The sequence below is a fragment of the Saimiri boliviensis genome, chromosome 6 (genome assembly GCF_048565385.1).
Source record: "Saimiri boliviensis isolate mSaiBol1 chromosome 6, mSaiBol1.pri, whole genome shotgun sequence".
NCBI classification, from domain to species: Eukaryota; Metazoa; Chordata; class Mammalia; order Primates; family Cebidae; genus Saimiri; species Saimiri boliviensis.
Genome location: NC_133454.1, coordinates 103,258,331 through 103,279,319, shown reverse-complemented (window position 1 = coordinate 103,279,319; position 20,989 = coordinate 103,258,331). Strand labels below are relative to the sequence as shown.

At 38.9% G+C, this 20,989-nt stretch overlaps 1 protein-coding gene and 1 non-coding gene across 2 annotated transcripts in view; one reads left to right on the top strand and one right to left on the bottom strand.

The window, feature by feature from the left end:
* Positions 1-16,606: 16,606 nt before the first annotated feature.
* On the top strand, positions 16,607-16,770 carry LOC120364861 (U1 spliceosomal RNA). The gene has a single exon (XR_005579994.1). It is a non-coding gene; the product is annotated as a U1 spliceosomal RNA (small nuclear RNA).
* Positions 16,771-18,617: 1,847 nt separating this feature from the next.
* The window catches only part of PDHX (pyruvate dehydrogenase complex component X), a 75,203-nt gene continuing 72,831 nt past the window's right edge, over positions 18,618-20,989 (bottom strand). Inside the window, exon 11 of the mRNA XM_003919984.4 lies at positions 18,618-19,751. Within this exon, the coding sequence (XP_003920033.2) occupies positions 19,493-19,751 (259 nt within the window). The 3' untranslated portion in view covers positions 18,618-19,492. The remainder of the gene's footprint in view (positions 19,752-20,989) is intronic.

Here is a 20,989-nt window from a genome sequence, read left to right as displayed (position 1 = left end):
CACCTTTAATGACTAATGTAGTAGTGTACTTCCCCTACTGCAACATCAGTCCCTTTTGTCACTTTTGCTTTGATTCAGTGGTATGATCTCAGCTCACAGCAACCTTCGCCTTCCAGGTTCAAGTGATTCTCCTGCCTCAGCCTCCTGAATAGTTGGGATTACAGCCACATGCCATATATGTAACCCAGTGACATATTCTCCTGGATTAAACTCCAAGAGCCCCTTCGGTTTCTAATACTTTCTTTTTTTTTTTGAGATGGAGTTTCGCTCTTGTTATCCAGGCTGGAGTGCAATGGCGCGATCTCGGCTCACCACAACCTCCGCCTCCTGGGTTCAGGCAATTCTCCTGCCTCAGCCTCCTGAGTAGCTTGGATTACAGGCACGTGCCACCATGCCCAGCTACTTTTTTGTATTTTTAGTAGAGACGGGGTTTCACCATGTTGACCAGGATGGTCTCGATCTCTTGACCTCGTGATCCACCCGCCTCAGCCTCCCAAAGTGCTGGGATTACAGGCTTGAGCCACCGCGCCCGGCTACTTTCTTTTAAAAAAAAATTTTAAATTTAAAATTTTTATTTTTTAAAAAATATTAGCTACCATGCCTGGCTAATTTTTCGTATTTTTAGTAGACACAGGGTTTCACCATGTTGGCCAGGCTGGTCTCAAACTCCTGACCTCAAGTGTTCCACCTGCCTCAGATTACAAAGTGCTGGGATTGCAGGCATGAGCCACCATGCCCAGCCAGTTTTCTTTTCTTCTCTCTCTTTTTTTTTTTTTTTTTAAAGGAGGGGATTCCCTCAGTGAATGGATTTGCCCTTGCTTTCATTCATGTGTGTACTTTTTATTTAACTTTTTGTTGCAGGTAGGCTCTCCTCTACCTAAAAAACCAAAGGGAAAAAACCCAGTTCTTTAATTTACTCACATCCTGTTACGATTTCACATCCTGTTCATTTTCATACCAAGCCTCATCTTCTGCTGCCAACATCCTAGTTTGAAGTTGGGAGAAGGTCAACTGGAAGTGGTCCTGACCTCAGAGGGAGAGAACTCCTGGGTACCTCTTCCCAGCAGCCCTAGGCTATTTCAAAATGTCAGCAGGTCCAATCCTAGAAGAAAATAGCACTAACTTCCCAGCCTGTTGGGGCGTGGTGAGGTCTAAACAATACATGAACTTACAAAATCTGCCAGTTCCTGAGAACTGCCAGAGAACTGCCTGAGAACTCAAGATAAACAGTAAGAGGTATGGTCAACCTTCAGGGAAATGTGGAGACTATCTCGATGCAACAAAAATAAAGGAATAATGTGCTCTGCAGCTTTAGAAAGGAACTCTCCTCCTTCCTGGGGGTGCCTTAGTGTCCCTGGCTCTAGGAGACCACCTAACCAGCAAGGTTGATAGCATGACCCTGGCTCCACTGAAAACTTGGGCCTATACACTAGCTTATTCTAAAGGGTGGTTTTTAATTCTAAAAAAAAATTTTTTTAAATTTTAAATTTTATTTATTTTTTTTGAGACAAGGTCCTGCTCTGTCGCCCAGGATGGAGTGCAGTGGTGCCATTTAGGCTCACTGCAGCTTTGACCTCTCAGGTTCAAATAATTCTCCCGCCTCAGCCTCCCAAGTACTGGGAACTACAGACATGCACCACCATGCCTGGCTAATATTTTGTATCTTTTTGTTTTGTTTTGTTTTTTGGGTTTTTTTTTTTTTTTTTGTAGAGACAGGGCTTCACGATGTTGCCCAAGCTGATCTCAAACTCGTGGGCTCAAGCGATCCACCTACCTCAGCCTTCCTAAACTGCTGGGACTATAGATGTGAGCCACCACCGCGCAAACATGAACCACAGGTCTTTTAACTTTTTCAGCTCCAGCTGGCAAATCCACTACCTGCTCTTACTAGGCAGCAACCCTTGGTTACTATCCATCCATCTATTACTGTCAAAGCTAAGGTCCATGGCCCTCAAAGTGTGGGAGCTCAGACCATTGGTTACCTATCATTTTGCCCTCTGAAATCCTTGTATTTCTTTCTGAATTCACACATTCAGAATTGTCAATGTATTCTTATGCTATAAAGTCATCCACTATCTGCCCATCCCAAAAGCCTAAGCAAGCAAGATTAATTAACCTAGGAAATGGTTACTCTACGGAAATCTGATCTTCTCATTGCTCAATAATCACGGACCACTGAAGAGATGCCTCAGTTGGCAGGGAGGCCACATGCTAACTCACACACTATCCCTAATAGCCATTTAACTTTGGGAAATCTGCCTTTCCTCTAGACCAGGCATTCCCAAACTTTTTACACAGGGGGCCAGTTCACTGTCCCTCAGACCGTTGGAGGGCCGCCACACACTGTGTGCTCCTCTCACTGACCACCAATGAAAGAGGTGCCCCTTCCGGAAGTGCGACGGGGGCCGGATAAATGGCCTCAGGGGGCCACATGCGGCCTGTGGGCCGTAGTTGGGGGATGCCTGCTCTAGACATTAGTTTTCTCCTCTTTGGAAATGAGAAGCTGGTTAGCTAATCAGTCATGTCTCTTTCAGGTGTATGTTCTACGCTTTGCAACTGCAAAGTTGACAATCTGAGAATCTGTGCATGCCAAAGGAGCTTAAAAAATAATAGTACCTAGCACTTAAGCACTTGACGTGTATAAACTCGTTTAATCCTCTGAATAACCCTATGAGGCAGGTATTATAATTATTACTTCTATATTTTAGATGAGAAAAGAAGACATAGAGAGAGGGTGAGTAACTTGACTCATCAACCGGTAGTTGTAAGGCTGGAGTATGTACTGTTAACCACCATATACAGGATAATGGGTGGATCTGAAGACTAAGCTTCCTTGACGTTTGCATGCTTAGGTTACAGAGGGAGTATGAGAATCATAGCTATTCTGCCAGTCAACACCATTTACAGAAAAAGAAGACTGGAGATAGAAAGTGTCCTCACTATTACCTATTGGATTCTCTTGGCATTATTTAGTGCATGTCATTACCACAGAAAAACACAAGCATTTTTATGGCAATGGTGAAAATTATGAGGATACTGACAGCAAAGCCTAGAGTCACTCCAAGATAAAACGATCAGTTTGAGATATCTTGGCCACCTACTGACCTGTCAGTGTATTGAGGCAGTTCAGGGTGGGAAATACGTCAAATGATCCTAGCGAGGGAATACAAGAGGCTAGGCAGACAGTGACTCATTTATTTATTAATTATCTATTTATTTTTGGTAGAGACAGAATCTCGCTGTGTTGCCCAGGCTGGTCTTGAACTCCCACCTTGGGTCCCAAAGTGCTAGGATTACAGATGTGAGCCACAATGCCCAGACCCAGAGAATGAGAATGACTCTTGACTAGTCAGGAAAAATAAACTGACTTAATGGGTCTTCAAAACACAGCCAACTGGAGATCCTGACGGCCCTTTTCTAATCTCCAGCATACAGCTCTGCAGAAGCAAGTGTCTTTCATTGAGTCTGACCCTAGCTGAGTGAGAATTTTTGCAGAGGAAAGGACAACATGCTTATTTTTTTTAATGGGTCCACTAAGAACCCCCAAACCAAACGAGGAAACCAGGAAAGTTGCTTGCCAGTCTACTAGAGAAGTAATGATGGGAACTTGTAATGCTATCTAGATTCTGAGCTAATTGCTCTAGGGCCCAGGGTCCTGAATGGTGCCTCTTTTCAATGCTTGTTTACCACAGTTTCATAGAAACATGACCAAGTGTCAGTTCTATACCCTTTGGTTTTTTTCCACCAGTAATCCTCTTGGCACAGGGTAAGGCTGAGCTGGGAACAATATCATATAACTCTGGCTGCCTCTGGCTGGTCCTTACGCAAACCAGCATATCCACAAGTTACTACCACCTTTTGGGGGAAACCAACACAGAGCTGGTAGACGCAGCTTCAGGCTGCCAGTGGTAACCGATATGTACCATTGCAACTTGGAAGGAATTCTATATATTGATACTTTCTTTGATTCTACAGCCAAACGGCTTTGTGGCACACATGCTACTGTAGTGAATGAAATACCTTTCTTGCCCTTGAGCCAAAAGCACATAATAAGCTATGATTCTTAGCTGCTATGCTATTTATTTACCTACTGTACTTTGTAACCCAGGAAGGCTATGAATCATCCTTCCTAACTTTTCAGCTTTAACAAAACAGGTTACTTTTAATACAATCTCTTCTTTATCTAGATTTATTTGTTCTGAACCCTAACACATTCTTAGGGCATTATTTCTTACTGAAGAATACTCTCCCTTAGTGTTTGCTTAATAATAATTTTTTGTTCAAGTTCATCCTGGGTGTCTGCTTGCCCTTTAATTTTCTTTTTCCCAAGGCTTTATATTCCTAGGAATACCTGAGTTACAAGTTATATTGCCAATATTCACCAATCCCAGGCAGGGGGCATATTTTATTACCTTTCTCTCTTCTCTTCCATGGGTTGCTTAACATTCTGATTTCTTTTAGGAGTTGAGCTCCAAGACAATCTCTGACCCTGCCCTTCTTACTCATTAACTTTAATTACCAAAAAATGCCACCAATATCATTCAAACACTAGTTCAGGAATTATCATGTGCTGGGCACTCAACTGGGTGCTGAAGATATTAACAAGAAGAAACATGATCTGTTCTCAGGAAGCTCACAATATGGTGAATGTGATAATTCAGGTCATGACTAAACAAAGCAGGAAGTACTCCAAGGAAAGGTGAGAAGGCATTTACAGGTGTGCAGAGGACTGCTTGACCCAACCTAGAAGAATCCAGAAAAACTCATCCAAGAGCCAAGAAGAGGTTATGCTTAACCTGAACCTTAAAAGTCAAGTAGCAGTCATTTTGGGGGAGTCCAAACAATGAATGGGTTGATGTGCATACAGCAAAGGACATAGTTAAAGAGCCATGGCCAAATCATGAAGGGTTTTGTCCCTTGGGCTAAGAAATTTAAGCTTTTTCTTGAAGTAGAGATGAGCCACGAATTTTGAGCCACAGAGAAAAACTGTAATATAGCATGTATTATGTGTGAAAGGACAAATTTCATGCTACTTTCCTAAAAGTTAGATTCTGTGTCCCCATTTGCTTTGTCTCACATTGCTTCTTGGTCCCAGCGACAGCACACAGAGCACCGGAAAACTCAGTTCACTGGAATTGAGAAATTGGGTTGATTTCCACTTCCCCTAGGATTGTGGAATATCTGCAGGATGGCAGTGGAGCTGGCCCAGTACCCCGAAGTAGCAGTAGTGAAACATTTCCTTACCACCAATTCATGAAGCCAGTCTACCCCTCCAGGACACTTAAAGACATGATCTTTTCTAAGCTCTCCAAGACTGCTGTGCATGTTCCATATTCTGGTCTGAAGAAGGAGAAAGGGTACTGATCATCCTGGAAGCCTTCCTGGAAAGGATTTCTTTGCACAGGGTCATAAAATGAGGGATCCAGATAGTACAGGGAAGCATAAATGGCAGTTGGAGATGGGACAATAGAGAGCACAGAGGCAGAGACATAGGTCAGCAAACACCACATGTGACATGTTAAATACAGGGAGTAGGGGAAGAGGTGGGAGCCACAGTACAAGAGATCAAAAGATCCACCGTTTCCCTGTATTCCATGAAAACGTTACTGCAGAGTATTACAACATTCCCGAGTTGGAGACACTAAAGTACAAAGGTGTAAATTGCCTAAGAACAGAGATGAGGCAGTGGGAAATTAATAAAACAAATTACATGGCCTCTGTTTCTAATTTCTTTGCCATGCCCAAGAATAGTCTGTCAAATCAAGTCAGACATTCTGTCTTTGAAATCACACATTTATAGAACTTAGGTTTTCCAATGGAAATGTCATTATTCTAAAAAAAATAACAACAACAAAACAGCTCAAGTAATGCCCTCATCATCTCCTGTTATTGCTTGTATCTGGACTTGGATGCTCCTTGTAGCTGCAGGATTTGGAAGCTGCTCAGGAAAACAACTGGATTGCTAATAATCCCTGAACAATTTTTTTTATTTTCTTCTGTGGTTATTAGCCTTTTAATTTTTCCACAAGGAATTCTGGGCCAATTTAACTAATAAATAACAGAATTTTCTGAGTGCATGGTACTTTTGCTTTATCTGATTTCATGGCTTTCCTGCTCCATGACAACCCATCGTCTTTTCCCTCATATGTATGTTTTATGACGGTTTTTCAGGCATTTAAAAGAAAAGCTTTAACATTTTTGCTGAAGCTAAGATGCCTCAGTTTTCATTAGTGACTTCATTGGCCAGGAGGTGTTACAGAGACTACCAGATAGTTTCAAAATTACTTGCTCAGTCACGTTGTCCACAATTGACTCTCGGCCAGTAAAAAGGAAGATGGCCGAATAGGAACAGCTCTGCAGTGCAGTTCCCAGCGAGAAGAACACAGAGGGTGAGTGATCACAGCATTTCCAAATGAGTTTTTACTGCCCACAGACTAGGAGATTCCCAGGCTGAAAAGTGCTACAGGTTTCCACCATGGCTGTTTCTGCTGGCACTGCGGGTCTCCACACAAAATCTCATAGAAATCTGGGCAGCCGTTTCAACTGGCTCCTGGAACTCCTGGGATACAGAGCCACCCATTCAACTGAAAAAAAGGGGGCTGAAACAGGGAGCCAGGTGATCTGGCTCAGCAGGTCCCACCCCCCACAAAGACCAGCATTCTGAAACACTGTGGACTGAGAGTTCACAGCAAGCACAGCTGGACCTGGGAGAGTCCTGCTCAGTGGGGGGAAGGGTGTCCGCCATTACCAAGGCAGTCTACCACTACCAAAGCAGTCCGCCATTACCGAGGCAGTTCTAACTGTACTTCTGTAAACAAAACTGCAAAGAATTCACACAGCAGCTGGGCAAAGCCCATGGCAGCTCAGCAACGCCTCTCCTGGCAGACTGTGACGAGACTACCTCCTTGCTGCAGGGCATCTCTGAAAACAGGCAGCAGCACATCAGGAAGCTTTTTTTTTTTTTTTGAGGAGGAGTTTCACTCTTGTTACCCAGGCTGGAGTGCAATGGTGCAATCTCGGCTAACCGCAACCTCTGCCTCCTGGGTTCAGGCAATTCTCCTGCCTCAGCCTCCTGAGTAGCTGGGATTACAGGCATGCGCCACCATGCCCAGCTAATTTTTTGTATTTTTAGTAGAGACAGGGTTTCACCATGTTAACCAGGATGGTCTCGATCTCTTGAACTCGTGATCCACCTGCCTCGGCTTCCCAAAGTGCTGGGATTACAGGCGTGAGCCACCGCGCCCGGCCCACATCAGGAACTTATAAATAAAGCCCCACCTTCCCAGGAGAGAGTACCTGGGAAAAAAAGGCAGTTATGAGTTCCGCTGTAGCAGACTTAAACATACCTGCCCAGCAGCTTTGAACTGAACAATGGAGCTCCCGGTTCAGCACTTGAGCTCCTATAAGGGACAGACTGTCTCTCAAGCTGCTCCCCAACCCCCTTATATCTAAGGAGATACCTCATAAAGGAGAGCTCAGACTGACATCTGGCGGGTACCCTTCTGGGACGAAGATAACAGAAGAAGAAGCCAGCAGCAATGCTTACTGTTCTGCAGCTGCCACAGGTGAATCCCTAAGCAAGCAGGATATGGAGTGAACCTCCAGCAGTCCTACAGCAGAGGGGCCTGATGGTTAGAAGGAAAACTAAGAAACAGAAAGAAATAACTTCAACATCAACAAAAAGGACATCCACTCAGAAACCACAATTGACGCTCAGCCTAGCAAAAGAAAAGAAGTTCTTGTGTTTACTGTCCTGAATATACCCTTATGGTAGTATGCAGCCTCCCTAGATCCTCCTCAGTTAGGATCACATTTCCTATTTTACAGTTATAATGCAACAGACTCTGGGTACTGTTCAATGAATATAGATTTAATGAAATAGGTATATTTCTGCAAACATCTATGTAAATGAGGATTTTGTAAGCACCATTTAAAATTACCTGAAGGGTATTTTCTAAGTAACTGTGAATCTTTTCATAAAGCAAAACTCCTTTTTAAAAATAACATCATTCTTTATTTAATGTGTTTTAAATCTAGGTTTTCATGGACTAATTTCAAACAATGATGGAGGCCACCATCTTTTTCGTTTGTTGAGTAAGCTTTACACCAACACAAGAGGCCATCACACTTTGCCCTTAAGCTTTACTCAACAACATTTGAGCATGTGGGCTACCAAGACAGAAAAGTTCCCCCATGAGTCAGCAGCCAGCCCCAGCAAAACATCTCATGGTTCCAACTAACTAACCCACAGCCTTTCATATTCAGTTCTGTTTTCTCGGTGGTCTCTAGGAGTCTAATTTCTGGTTAGGAACTAAGAGATTGGGTTGATTTCCACTTCCACAGGACAGCGGGATATCCGCAGGATGGCAGGGGGGCTGGCTCAGTATCCCAAGTTAGCAGTAGTGAAAAGAGTGGCTGAGCCCCAGGATCTGGAGTACATGAACCCTTTCCCACCTCAAACCCCCATTCCACTCTCTACCCCATGAGGTCCTGAAGGAGATGAGCAGAGAACAAGATCTGGCAAAGAGAGGCTGTTGATAGGGTTCCTACCTCAAGCATTGATGTCTTACCTTAGACTCATCTCCAGGAGTGGGGCCCTGGGTTTCATATTTTGAAAAACAGGGCATATGGACATATGTCTCCCCCAACCTCCACCACCACTGCCATTGGAATGCCTAAGGTCAGTGGTGTGCTGAAGCTGGCTTGTATCAGCTTGTGAGAGCTGACTGTTAAACTTTTAAGAACTTTGCAAGCTGGTTATTAAACACAGCCATTACTAAAAGCTAAATTATATAAGCTTAGAATTCAATAAATTATATCGAAAGCAAAGATAATACTCAAAGCTCATCTCTTCCTAGTCATTTACTATTATCTATGTTCTTGAGGTTTCTAACCTCTATTGTATTTTCAATGGTGGAAACAATACACAATGATGTACAGTTATGCATCTCTTCCTAATTCTACACTCAGTGACATTACATTGGAAGCTTGAAATCAGAGCATTTATACCACAGGAATCAGCAAATGCTACAAATCTGGGATTGATTTATTGTGGACTGTCTCTAGACAATCCACAATAAATGTCATGTTTGTAGCTGGTACACTGTGAATAGCACAAAATTTGAGAAAATATTCTTCCAGTATTCGAAAGTTGTCTAATTCAGTAGAGAAAGTACTCTCTTCATCAACAAACAAGCGAACTTCTAACTTATGTCACCGTTGTTTTAACTTTTATCTTATTTTGTGTAAAGGAAAATATCAACCAACAATCAGGTCAGAAACCATACTTATTGATCAACTGCAACCATAGTTTGGCTGCAAATAAAAGAGTTCTGCAAGATCAGGGAAAGTATTCTGTGATAACATACAATAAGGAGTACTGTATGTTCTATAATTCTTTGCAAGTTGTATATTTTACTACTTGTCAATCAGTAAATTTATAACAGACTTGCAATTGGTTATATATGCACATGCATGTCTTCTCCAAAGAGTGCTTGTTAAACATTTACCTGGCTCACTACTGCCTAAGCGAAGAACAGAAACAGGTTAAACAGCCTCCTGGGCTTCTATCCCATAGGTTCACACCCTTATCTCAGCCCTTTAGTTTACTCTTAGCCTGTCAAGAAGAAAACAAAGAATAGAAACCTTTGTATAATTAGATCAAAAGGAAAAGAAATATTCCCTAAGATCCAAGGCAGATAACTTAATGTGCCTAATCCAGCCCTTCCTAAGCTGCCTCTCAAGTAGGAATGGCTTGAGGCTGATCTGACCACATCTGACATGTGGATAAACTGAGAGCAATCTTAACAGATGGCAGCCTTGGGACCGTAGCCTAATATTCTCCCTTTTAATGAGTCCACATCAGATGGCTCCTTGGGGGCAGTGGGGAAGAAGCAGGGAACAAAAGCAGTTTCTCTTGCTTCTGGGTCAGATCTCGTACATGTTTAGGGGTACATAACAAAAGATCAGTGAGCATTTCTGCCTTCCACCATGTGGAGTTCACGTGAACATCACAGTTGTGTACAAAATTATTTTAAAATCATCATTACTTGTATTTGAAAACATCTTGGTAAAAGTGAAATAAAATACAAATACCAGACAAATATATGGAATCTTTAAAAATCCTGTTGTTACTCAATGGTCTTGTTTGGTCTTTAGGCCAATGCTAATAACCTACACTAACCACTAAGGAGTGTCTTTTGGTGCAGGAAAAAAAAATATAGTGAAACTTTAAATTTTGCTTTTTAAATAGCCAGCTCTGCCTCTCATCAAATCAGATGACTGACTGACCATATTATTCTTGAGCTCCTGTGTATGTGCCTATTTTTTTTTTTTACATACTTCCATAAAATTGTATGTTCTATATTTTTCATGAAACATACCATTAAGTATTTTTCAATATTAGTCTTATTCCCCCCTACACCTTCTCCTTAATAATTTTTTCCCTTAAAAAAAGCAAAAGTCCATCAAGTATCTGTTATCTGAGTATCATAAGGTAGAAACCTTAGCTAAAGAGTCATTCCCTAATTAAAGGGAGTGCAATTTTTCATTTATGAAAAACCACAACTGGGAGAGATTTTAAAAAGGAGTCTTCAGGTTAGTTGCTTTTCAATGTCTTATTTATGGTATCATAAAGAATAAATATACAAGATGACTTATCTGGCCTCCAAATAAGAAATGCGTCAATCCTACTAGCATAAAATGTTCACATGTCCACCCAATATAAAAGAGAGACTGGTCTCAGAACATTGTACAAAAAAGCATAATGTTATGGGCTAGTCTTGACGAACAGTGCTTTTACTTTATCAGTATGTTTTTGACAGCTAGGCACAGAACACTCCAGCAGGATTCCCCCAGTCCCTCAAAAAAGGAATGCATTTGGTGGGGGTCAGACTGACACACTGAAAGGGTAGGAGCAGGAATGAGTGGAAAATCCAATCAGTCTGGCATCCTTACAGGGTGTGAGCCTTGTGTTAATACTGTACAAAGTAATTGTGTTGGTAATAGTAAGAATGAGGGGGTAAGTGACATACTTTAAACTTGCAAAATAATCTGGAGAAAACCAAGGAGTTATTTCTACCTGCCAATCTCTGCTGCACAGAAAGAACATGTACTTTCAACTGCATAGAAAGAACATGTACTTTCAACCACAAGGACATTTATTACATTTTCCTTTTAAAATTTTATTAGACTTTTCCACCCTGCAACTTGTCATACCAGAGCAAAACTAAAGAACTCTTCAGTCATCACCCTATAACTTGTCCTCTAAATAAGAACACTGAGGTATTGTTTTCCTTTTTGACTCTTAATTATTAATTCACACCAGCTACCACCCCGCTTCATGAATCAGAAGGTTAAAGGCAGGTGGCCCCCAAACTATGGCCTGCAGGCCGCATGCGGCCTCCTGAGGCCATTTATCCGGCCCCCCACCGTACTTCAGGAAGGGGCACCTCTTTCATTGATGGTCAGTGAGAGGAGCACAGTATGTGGCGGCCCTCCAACGGTCTGAGGGACAGTGAACTGGCCCCCTGTGTAAAAAGTTTTGGGATGCCTGGTTAAAGGAATACACTATACATTAATATTAAAATCTAAAGGAAACCAAATGTCAAATTACTGTGGTTTTAGCCACAGCCTTATTTCTATAACATGTGCAATACCTGTAGAAGATGCTCCCAAGAAGTTCAACAGGCTGTGTGCACTATATCAAAAGAGAGCTATTACCCAACTCATAAATATCTTTTTAATGTGCTGAACTCCAAAATTTCTTAAGAAATAGACCTCTTTAAAAGGAGACTTGTGAGACTCTGGGGTCAGACTGCCTGCCTGGAATCTGGTCATTGCGTAATCTTAGATTTAAGTTACTTCATGAACCTCCTGTGAAATACGAATACCTTTCTGTGAAATATTGGTAACACAATCTATTTTACTGGGTTTTGGTGAAGACTGAATGAGTTAATAATATGTATAAAATATTCAGAATAATGTCTGGAATACAGTAAGTTAGCTATTAGTATCATATTACATTTTCATGGTCAGCATATGTATAATTTGAAGAAAAGGTCTTTACTTAATGAGGACCAAGTAATTACATAACTAGAAAAATACTGAAATATCTGCCAAGAAAATAAAAGTCCTATAATTTCCCAAGTAAAATGATACTTACTAATCTATACGTTACCAGTTTTTCCATTTTTAAGACTTTTTACAGCTGGGCATGGTGGTTCATGCCTGTAATCCTAGCACTTTGAGAGGCTCAGGCAGGAGGATCACTTGAGACCAGGAGTTCGAGACCAGTCTGGGCAACAAAGCAAGACGCCCATCTCTACAAAAAAAATAAAAAAAAAATAGCCAGGCACAATAGTACACACTTGTAGTCTCAGCTACTCTGGAGGCTGAGATGGGAGGATCTCCTGAGCCTAGAAGTTGGAGGCTGTAGTGAGCTATGATCACATCAATGCATTCCAGCCTAGGCAACAGAGAGACCCTGTCTCAAAAAAAAAAACAAAAACCTTTTTATGAAGCTATTCCTCTCAGTATTTTCCTAAGTTGCAAGGACTCATTTGGGAAATAAGAAAATAAATACACAAAAGCCGTGTAACCCACTGAATTTTGAGTTTCCATTTTGTCCAAGTCACTGTCTCATGCATTCTCAGTTCATAGAAATAATGACTTTCAGCATTCTCTAGTAAAAATAGCAAAAATTGAAAAAGGTGGAATTAGGGTTTGCTCTCAAAATAGATACATTGATATAAGTGTCCATTCTCATTTTTCTAAAGGTGTATAAAACATTTAAAGTATAAAGAGAGCCAGGTGCAGTGGCTCACACCTGTAATCAATCCCAGCACTCTGGGAGGCCGAGGTGGGCAGATCATGAGGTCAGGAGATCCAGATCATCCTGGCTAACATGGTGAAACCCCATCTCTACTAAAAATACAAAAAATTAGCTGGGTGTGGTGGCGGGCACCTGTAGTCCCAACCACTTGGGAGGCTGAGGCAGGAGAATTGCTTGAACCCAGAGGTGGAGGTTGCAGTGAGCTGAGATTGCACCACTGCACTCTAGCCTGGGTGATGGAGCGAGACTTAAAAAAAAAAAAAAAGTAATAATAATAAGTATAAAGAGAATACCTGAAATTCATCATGACATTCTGACTAGTATTTAACAGGTGAAGACAGAAGACTTTCTTATTAATTTACCAATAATAGACAATATGGTGTCAAAACAAAATGCCCATCACTCCTATAGTTTTGCAAGTTAGCTCAAGAGTTTATGATTCTCTGAAAATAACTTTAAAGACAGTCCCCTTGAGAACAAAACAATGGGTGTCAAGATATGTAAAGATGCATTTGCACACACAAGACACCTTCAAAAAAAAAAAAAAAACAGGGGCAGATAAGAGGTAGGAGAGTTGAAGAACTGAAATATATTTTGATTAAACAAAAGATAAGTGTTTATTCCTTTCTTTAGGCCCAATGAATTGACAAGAAATATTTTCTTGGCAAGTAGTAGAATGTAAACAAAGCTTTCTCTGCACAACTAACATGCTATGTGAGTAATTTTCCTTCCAACTAAAAGTTTTTAGGCTTTGTTGGAATTACTGTTGTGGTGTGTAGTCAGGTATTGAGCCAAGACCTTGGAAAAATGAACTGATAAATTTATGTATTTGGGTGTTAAATATTTAGTTACTGAAATTAGAGAAACCAGAGAAAAAGTGGGGTGGGTTATACTCAGTAATGCAAAAAGCTAGTTCAAATGTCACCTAATCAATGAAGCCTACTTCTCAACTATGCACATGCTTTGATTACAGAATTTGCTGAATTATGTTTGGGCATGTAAATATCACTTACCTATAAACTGATAGAGGGTAAAGGATGTTAGCTATGCACAGCAGATATTCACAGTTGTGAATGCATAATATATTTCAACATTTTAAGCTATCTTATTTTCTGGTATAATGCCAAATTATAAGATTACATTTTATTTCCCAGACTCTGTGGTCGGACTTTTGTGCCATTTATTAATTTACTGTCTCCCGGCTTCAAAATGGTGGACATCCAGTGGTATTTGACCTTACTGTTTGCCCAGAATAGCAGCCTCAGCCTGGCCTAATCAACACCTTTGTGTGGTCTTCTTAACAGATACCACATACCCCAGGCCTCCCAGCTGCAGTGGCACCCTGACCCTGTCAGTGTGCCAGCTGAGGCTTACCTGATGGTTGCTTCCCGATTGCTTGGCAACTAGGAAGAGATCCAGCCTGGTGACCCAATGAACTTCTCCACCATAAACTACTGAAACCTAACTGATTAGACCATGACTGATACAGTTATCAATAGAGAAGACTGGGGCCTCAGAAATGAAAACTATGGTAACCACTGTTGGTCTTAACTTGGAAAAGAATCAAGTTATTTATTGAAAGTAGCAGCTTCTAGAACGTTCTTTTATACCTAGAGGCAGTAAGCCCCACATGCTTCTATTTTTCTAAACCTTCTATTTAGAGGTACAAGTGATGACACACATTAGTTATTTCAGGTTAAGAGCTGTTCATAATGAAAACAACAACAAAAAATCCCTCAGTACTTTCTGTACACTTACTAGAAAAGGTACAAAGAGAGCCAATATAGAGAATTTTAAGAGTGGTTATGTAGTAAACACATTAGCTTTAATTCTGAAGAACAGAACCTCAGGACCTTCAGTTATTTTAGGTGGAAAACACCATCTTTGCATACAGAACTTTCAGCTGCAGCAGCACAACTTAGAAGGCTGCACATTATAATACAGTGAGCCTGAGCTTTGGTGCTGCACAGATCTGGGCTCCAGTCCCAGTTGTGGTACTTTCGAGCTTTGGCCAACTTATATAATCTCTGAATTTGTATGTGTAATCTCTGAGATTCTATGTGGGAGGTAAATGTTACATCATCCACGATGATTGATAAGTAGTAAACACTTCCTGCATATAACTGAGGAAATTAAAAAAGATAAGCAACCAGTACAGTGATTAATTTTCCCCTTGCTTACTCATTTTATAGGTAAGAATACTGAGGCACAGAAATTAGGTTTTGCCAAGAGCGTAGTAACTTATAAAGCTGAAACTAGGCTTAAAATAGTTTTAATTTTAACAGTATGCAAACTTGGGAAACAAAGTTATGTACAACAACCAGTAGTTCTACTGGGAAGAATAACTTATTAAGTACCATCCTATAAGTTCCTGATAAATACCAGTCATAATCAAACAGACTGATGAGCTGATAAGTGCAATTTATGAGATTAAAAATTTAAATTTAACATCTTACATTCCCATAATATTTTATGCTTTATAAAGTGCTACGATCAATGTTATTCCACTTGATCACTAGAGTCATTTAAAATGTCCATCTTTTACTAATAGAAGTAACAGAATTTCATAAACTATGAAATTTTAAAATACACATTTTAGGTATGATTTTGCTAAAAATTTCTCAACTTTCCCTTAATGACATGTATCATACAACAGAGGTTAAATTGGAGAGATTTACAAAGGATTCATTTTCCCAGGAAGAAAGCTGCTTGGACTTGTTGCAAAAACAAAACAAACAAAGATAAGGATAAAATGTAAAAATAAAATTTATATGATCAAAGAAACAAGACTGCTGTTAAGAGAAGCTAATGATTTTTCAGAATACATCTGTATACCTTATAGTTTCAATTAAATGCTGTTTCAGTATAACAAGTCTAGACAAACCATAGCCTCCGTTTGCCCCCAACTTCTGAAACCAATAGACACACACACACACACACACACACACACACACACACACGTTTCTGTAAAATAAAACTATGTAAAATGATTTTATAGGGAGAACACTGCCTTTTCCATTCATGGAAAGTTTAAATGTCTACTGAAATATACTGTTTGCTGTACATAATGTATTGGAATTTCACTCCTTTTCATACTGGTGAACGTAAGCCATGAAGGACTGTATTTTAGATGGGAAATTATATTACTGTTCCTGCATTATCTGACTGAATACATCCACCCCATATATTCATAAGACACCACAGGATGGTAACATGTCAACTTTTATTTATTTTCTCCTTCTTTAAAGACAATGACCTAGTGCAGGTTCTAATCAACTTATGTTTTCATGATAGCAAAAACTTCCAGCTATTTTCTGATGATGACTTTCCTCTCCCTGTTTTGACCTACTCAGTTGCACTTAGGGCCAGACTGACAGAAGTAAATCTGTACTGTTACTTCCTTCTTCAAAAATCAGTAAAGTTTCCCACTAATAGCATCCTATTTAAATTAATGATTAATTCTTACTGGCTATACACTTGATTCTTTCACTTCTTCACTCCACCGGAGACAAAGTCCATCATGACTCAGTATGTGTAATGAGGACACATTTTCCTTGAAAATGATCATTTAAGTGCTATTTTAACTTTTCTTCCACACTTTCACTGCAATATATTACCTTACAGCACCACCTATCTTTCAATGAAAGCTTAACCAAGAAATAGGTTTATATTTAGCATCGTGACCATAGGCTGGCATATACAATTTATCATAAAATTAAGTTGAAAGTGCAAAAATATTTTTAAAAATCTAAAAATAAGAGTTTCATTTGACACATACTTACATGGCAGGGGAGATACCATGATCACAAAGGTGGTTTTCCCAGGGCGAGGCTTCTCCATTGCACTCCGGATGTGCTGACCCCTGCGATTTCCCCAAATGTGGGAAACCCAAATGTATAATTTGTGGTAGTGGGGGACTGCGTTTGTGCTTCCCCCTGGTGAAAAAAGAAAAAAAAATTAAGTTTCATTCGACACTATATAAAATACCTATAATATACATATGAAGTTCTTAGTAATGTTTTAAACCAAGAAGTCTGGCTGGTCGTATATCAACAACTTTAATTTGGCACAAAATAGTGAATGTAACTAAAAATTGCAATCAGGGAGAAGCAGAGCTATTTTGACTTACAAATTCTAATAGTCATTAACATTTTCACATTCAAGTGTTAACTGGAATGTGTGTTGCCTTTTCCTTAGAAGTAGACCCAATATTTTACTCATTTTCTCATTCAGACAAGAAAAAAATGAACATGCAGAAAATTTTATTTTTATTTCCTCTCAGTGTGATACCTATCTTTATAAATAAATTAGAAGGTATAATGTGGAAGAGGCCTGGTAGTGTAGCACACAGTTCAAACCAAGTATACCATACTCCTTTCTCAGTGTTACATTTTGATCTCAAACTACAAAAAAATTCTTTTTAGAAATGAAAACTTCCTTACATAAACTATCTTTCGTCAATCAGTACAGAAATACCAGAGAAAATACTTTTGGTTAGAATGAACAAGAATTTGTATCAAAAGCTGAGAAGTCAAACCATGAGAAGCAGCCGATTATATGAAAAGCCTGGTTATGAGGTCCATGAAGAATTAAAATAAATTTACACAGCTACTTCCCTTGTGCAGTTCAACTCTCTAAGGCAAGCTGAGTAAATATTAACTTCCATTTCACCTACAGGGAAACAGATGCACTATTGTTTATGTATGTCAGTCCATGAAAAGAACTCTCAGCCAGGCTTATTTATGGCTGCCTCATCATCTTCTGTTCCTCAGATATAAAAATTAAAACAAACAAACAAAACGGCCCAGAACAATAGCTAATACCTGTGTAATCACAGCACTTTAGGAGGCCAAGGTGGGCAGATTGCTTGAGTCCAGGAATTTGAGACCAGCCTGAACAACACGGTAAGACCCTGTCTCTAAAAAAATATACAAAAATTAACTGGGCATGGTGGTGTATGCCTGCAGTCCTCAGCTACTTGGGAGGCTGAGGCAGGAGGATCACTTGAGCCTAGGAGGTCAAGGTGGCAGTGATCTGTGATCACATCACTGTACTTAAAGCCTGGGCGACAGACTAAGAGTGTCTGATGGAAAACAAAACAAAAACAAAACCAAATAAACAAAAAAATTCAAATGACTTCAATTAAAACCAACATTGAAAATAATGTGACATAAAAATTACTTTGAAAACAGCATTTGGTTATAATTTTTGGTATAATTGTTACTATGACAAAAGTTTTGAAGACTTTTTTAAATGGCTTGTGAAACTGAGTTGGATAGTTGGATTAAGCATTTTCTTTACAATTAATACACTAGGGTGCTAATATTTTAGAAGGCTCTTTTGTCAGGGTTTATAATTCATCATGTCATACCAATACAACTTGTACCATATAGCCTTTCTTCTGGTGATTCATGTCAGCCGATACTAACATGAACCTTTTTGTGACAAATTATCATTCATCATCATCCAATTTAAATACAGCTATCCTGACAGTTACAGCAGAGTTGCCAAAAGAGAGAAATAAGCTCTTCTAAACTTTATAATAATTAGTGAAAACTTCATATTATTAATGGAATAAAAAGTATAGTTCTCATCTGTTGGGCTTCATAAGTCTTCTCTTTCCAAAGTTTCTATTTTCTAACAGTTACTTTCCTAATGTCATACTAATTTTAAATTCCTTCTTTCTTCCTGTAGAGCCCCTTTTAAGGTGTTCTAGAAAAACTACTAATCAACTTCAAGGTTTACTGAACTTTTGTGTATGAACATTTAAGATACAATAGAAATGTTTATATTTTCTCACATTTTATTGCACAATACAAAACTATTTAAATGCATTAAGAAATGACATTTTGTGTTTAAATAAAAAATAACAAAATGTTTGGCAAGAGATAACACAATTTATTTAAATATATTCCAACTCAAGATGAAGTAGAGTGGTTTACCTAGAAAGGTTTATGTTTTAACTATAGTTTTTCATTGACCCATTTTTTTGAAATGTCTTTCTTTTTATTCATGCTTCTTTTATTCTTTCACTTTAGAAGTTCACAGTGTTATATAAGTGAAAAACAAGACAGATAGAAACCACCCTAAACATATGGCTTTATGTACATAAAAATTCAATAATGTTGCCATAACCCCTAATACAGTGTGATCCTTATTTATTATCCAGAATAAACTTCTGTACATATTAAATTCTTCAAGTATATCTAAGGCAGTGCTTGTAAAAGTGAGGTCCCACTGCTAAGTTAATGGGTATCTCTTTGAAGATCACTTCTAACTTCAACACAATTATGGTAGAGTTATAACAGTTTTTAAATTTTACATGTATCATACATTCTCAAATATTCTAAAATGCTCAAATGAGCCAAACATATACTTGATTTACATCTAGTTTAATATTCCCTTTATACAGCACCAGAGGTTAAAAATGGATTTGAGTAACCAAATATTCTCTTTCCTTTATTATTTACAGTTTATCATCATTTATGTTATAACATTAAACCCAAATTGAAAATGAAGACACCCTGGGTCAAATGCTTTCACCTTAAATAAACATTTCATCCACTTCATACTTAAATAGCTAGTTGTTTTTCTATAACGTATGTTTCTCAGTAAAAACTACTGAATCAACTAAGCCGAACACCAACTTATCTCTGAGGATTAGGCAAGTCGGATAGGATTCTCTAGGTTTGCTTTAAAGCTTTTAAGAAATCTGGTTGCCAGTTCGTCATCAACCACTCGACTGTCACTTGACATTGTGACTGTGATGAGCTGGCGCTGCTGCAGTTTGGCATTTCCCTCTTCATCCTCAGTGAGCTTCAGCACAGGTCGGAACCTCCCAACAGCCAAAATGCAGGCCTGAGGAGGGTTAATCACTGCAGTAAATTCATCGATGCCAAACATCCCCAAGTTGGAAATACTAGAGAGAAAACAAAAAGCTCTGAGGGAAGTACATCCTTATCAAAGTCCCCTTTCCCTGAAGCATATATTTTATATATTTTACTAGGCAGTGTAGTAAGGCAAGAAAAAATATATATATAAGTACTGAAAAAAGCAAACATTTAGTATTCACAAATAAATTGTGTACTTAGGAAAAATAAGACACTACAGATAACTAGTAAAAGTAATAAGTAAATTTATTTATGTCATCAGATAAAAGGTCAATATAAAAAACCCATTTTATATCTAGAGTCATGTCTCGCATAAAAAGGATCATATATACAATGGTGCTCTTATAAGATTATAATAGAGTTGAGGAATTCCCTATTGCCTAGTGGCATCATAGCTGTGAAAAATGTCATATTGCAATTACTTTATTTTAAAAATAAATTTAGTGTAGCCTAAGTATATAGTGCTTATAAAGTCTACAGTAGTATATAGAGATGTCCTAAGCCTTCATTCACTCACTGATTCACACAGAGCAATTTCTAGTCTTGTAAGCTCCATTCACAGTAAGTGATCTAAACAGGTATACCACGTTTTATTTTTTATATTTTTACCGTACATCTTAAACTGTTTAGATATGTTTAGATACCCAAATACTCACTATTGTGTCACAACTGCTTACGGTATTCAGTAGAGTAACATGCTGTACAGGTTTGTAGTCTAGAAGTGACGGGCTACATCATACAGCTTAGGTGTGTAGTGGGCTATACCATCTAGGTTTGTGAAAGTATACTCTATGATGTTTGTGTGATGAAACTGCCTATGTATTTCTCATATCCTCATCATAAAGTGGCAAATGACTCTAAATACAAGTTGCTATAATTAGAAAATAAAAATTTAAGACAATACCTTTTATAATAGTATCCAAAAAATACCAAAGAATAAAGCCAATGAAACATATATAAGACCTCTACACAGAAAATTATAAACCATAACTGAAAGAAATCAAAGAACTGAATACACAATGGTTTCTACCATCTTCACTGGTTAGAAGACTCAATACTGTAAGGATGTCAGTTCTCAAACCATCAAAAGAATTAATGCAATCACAATCAAGATTCCAGCAAGGTGTGTGTGTATGCGTGTGCACGCGTGCAAATCAATGTTAAATTTTATTTGGAAATATGAAAAGCCAGAATACAATCTTGAGGGTAAACAAAATTGGAAGACTTCATTATCAGCTGTCAAGAGTTGTAGCTTGGTGGTAGTAAA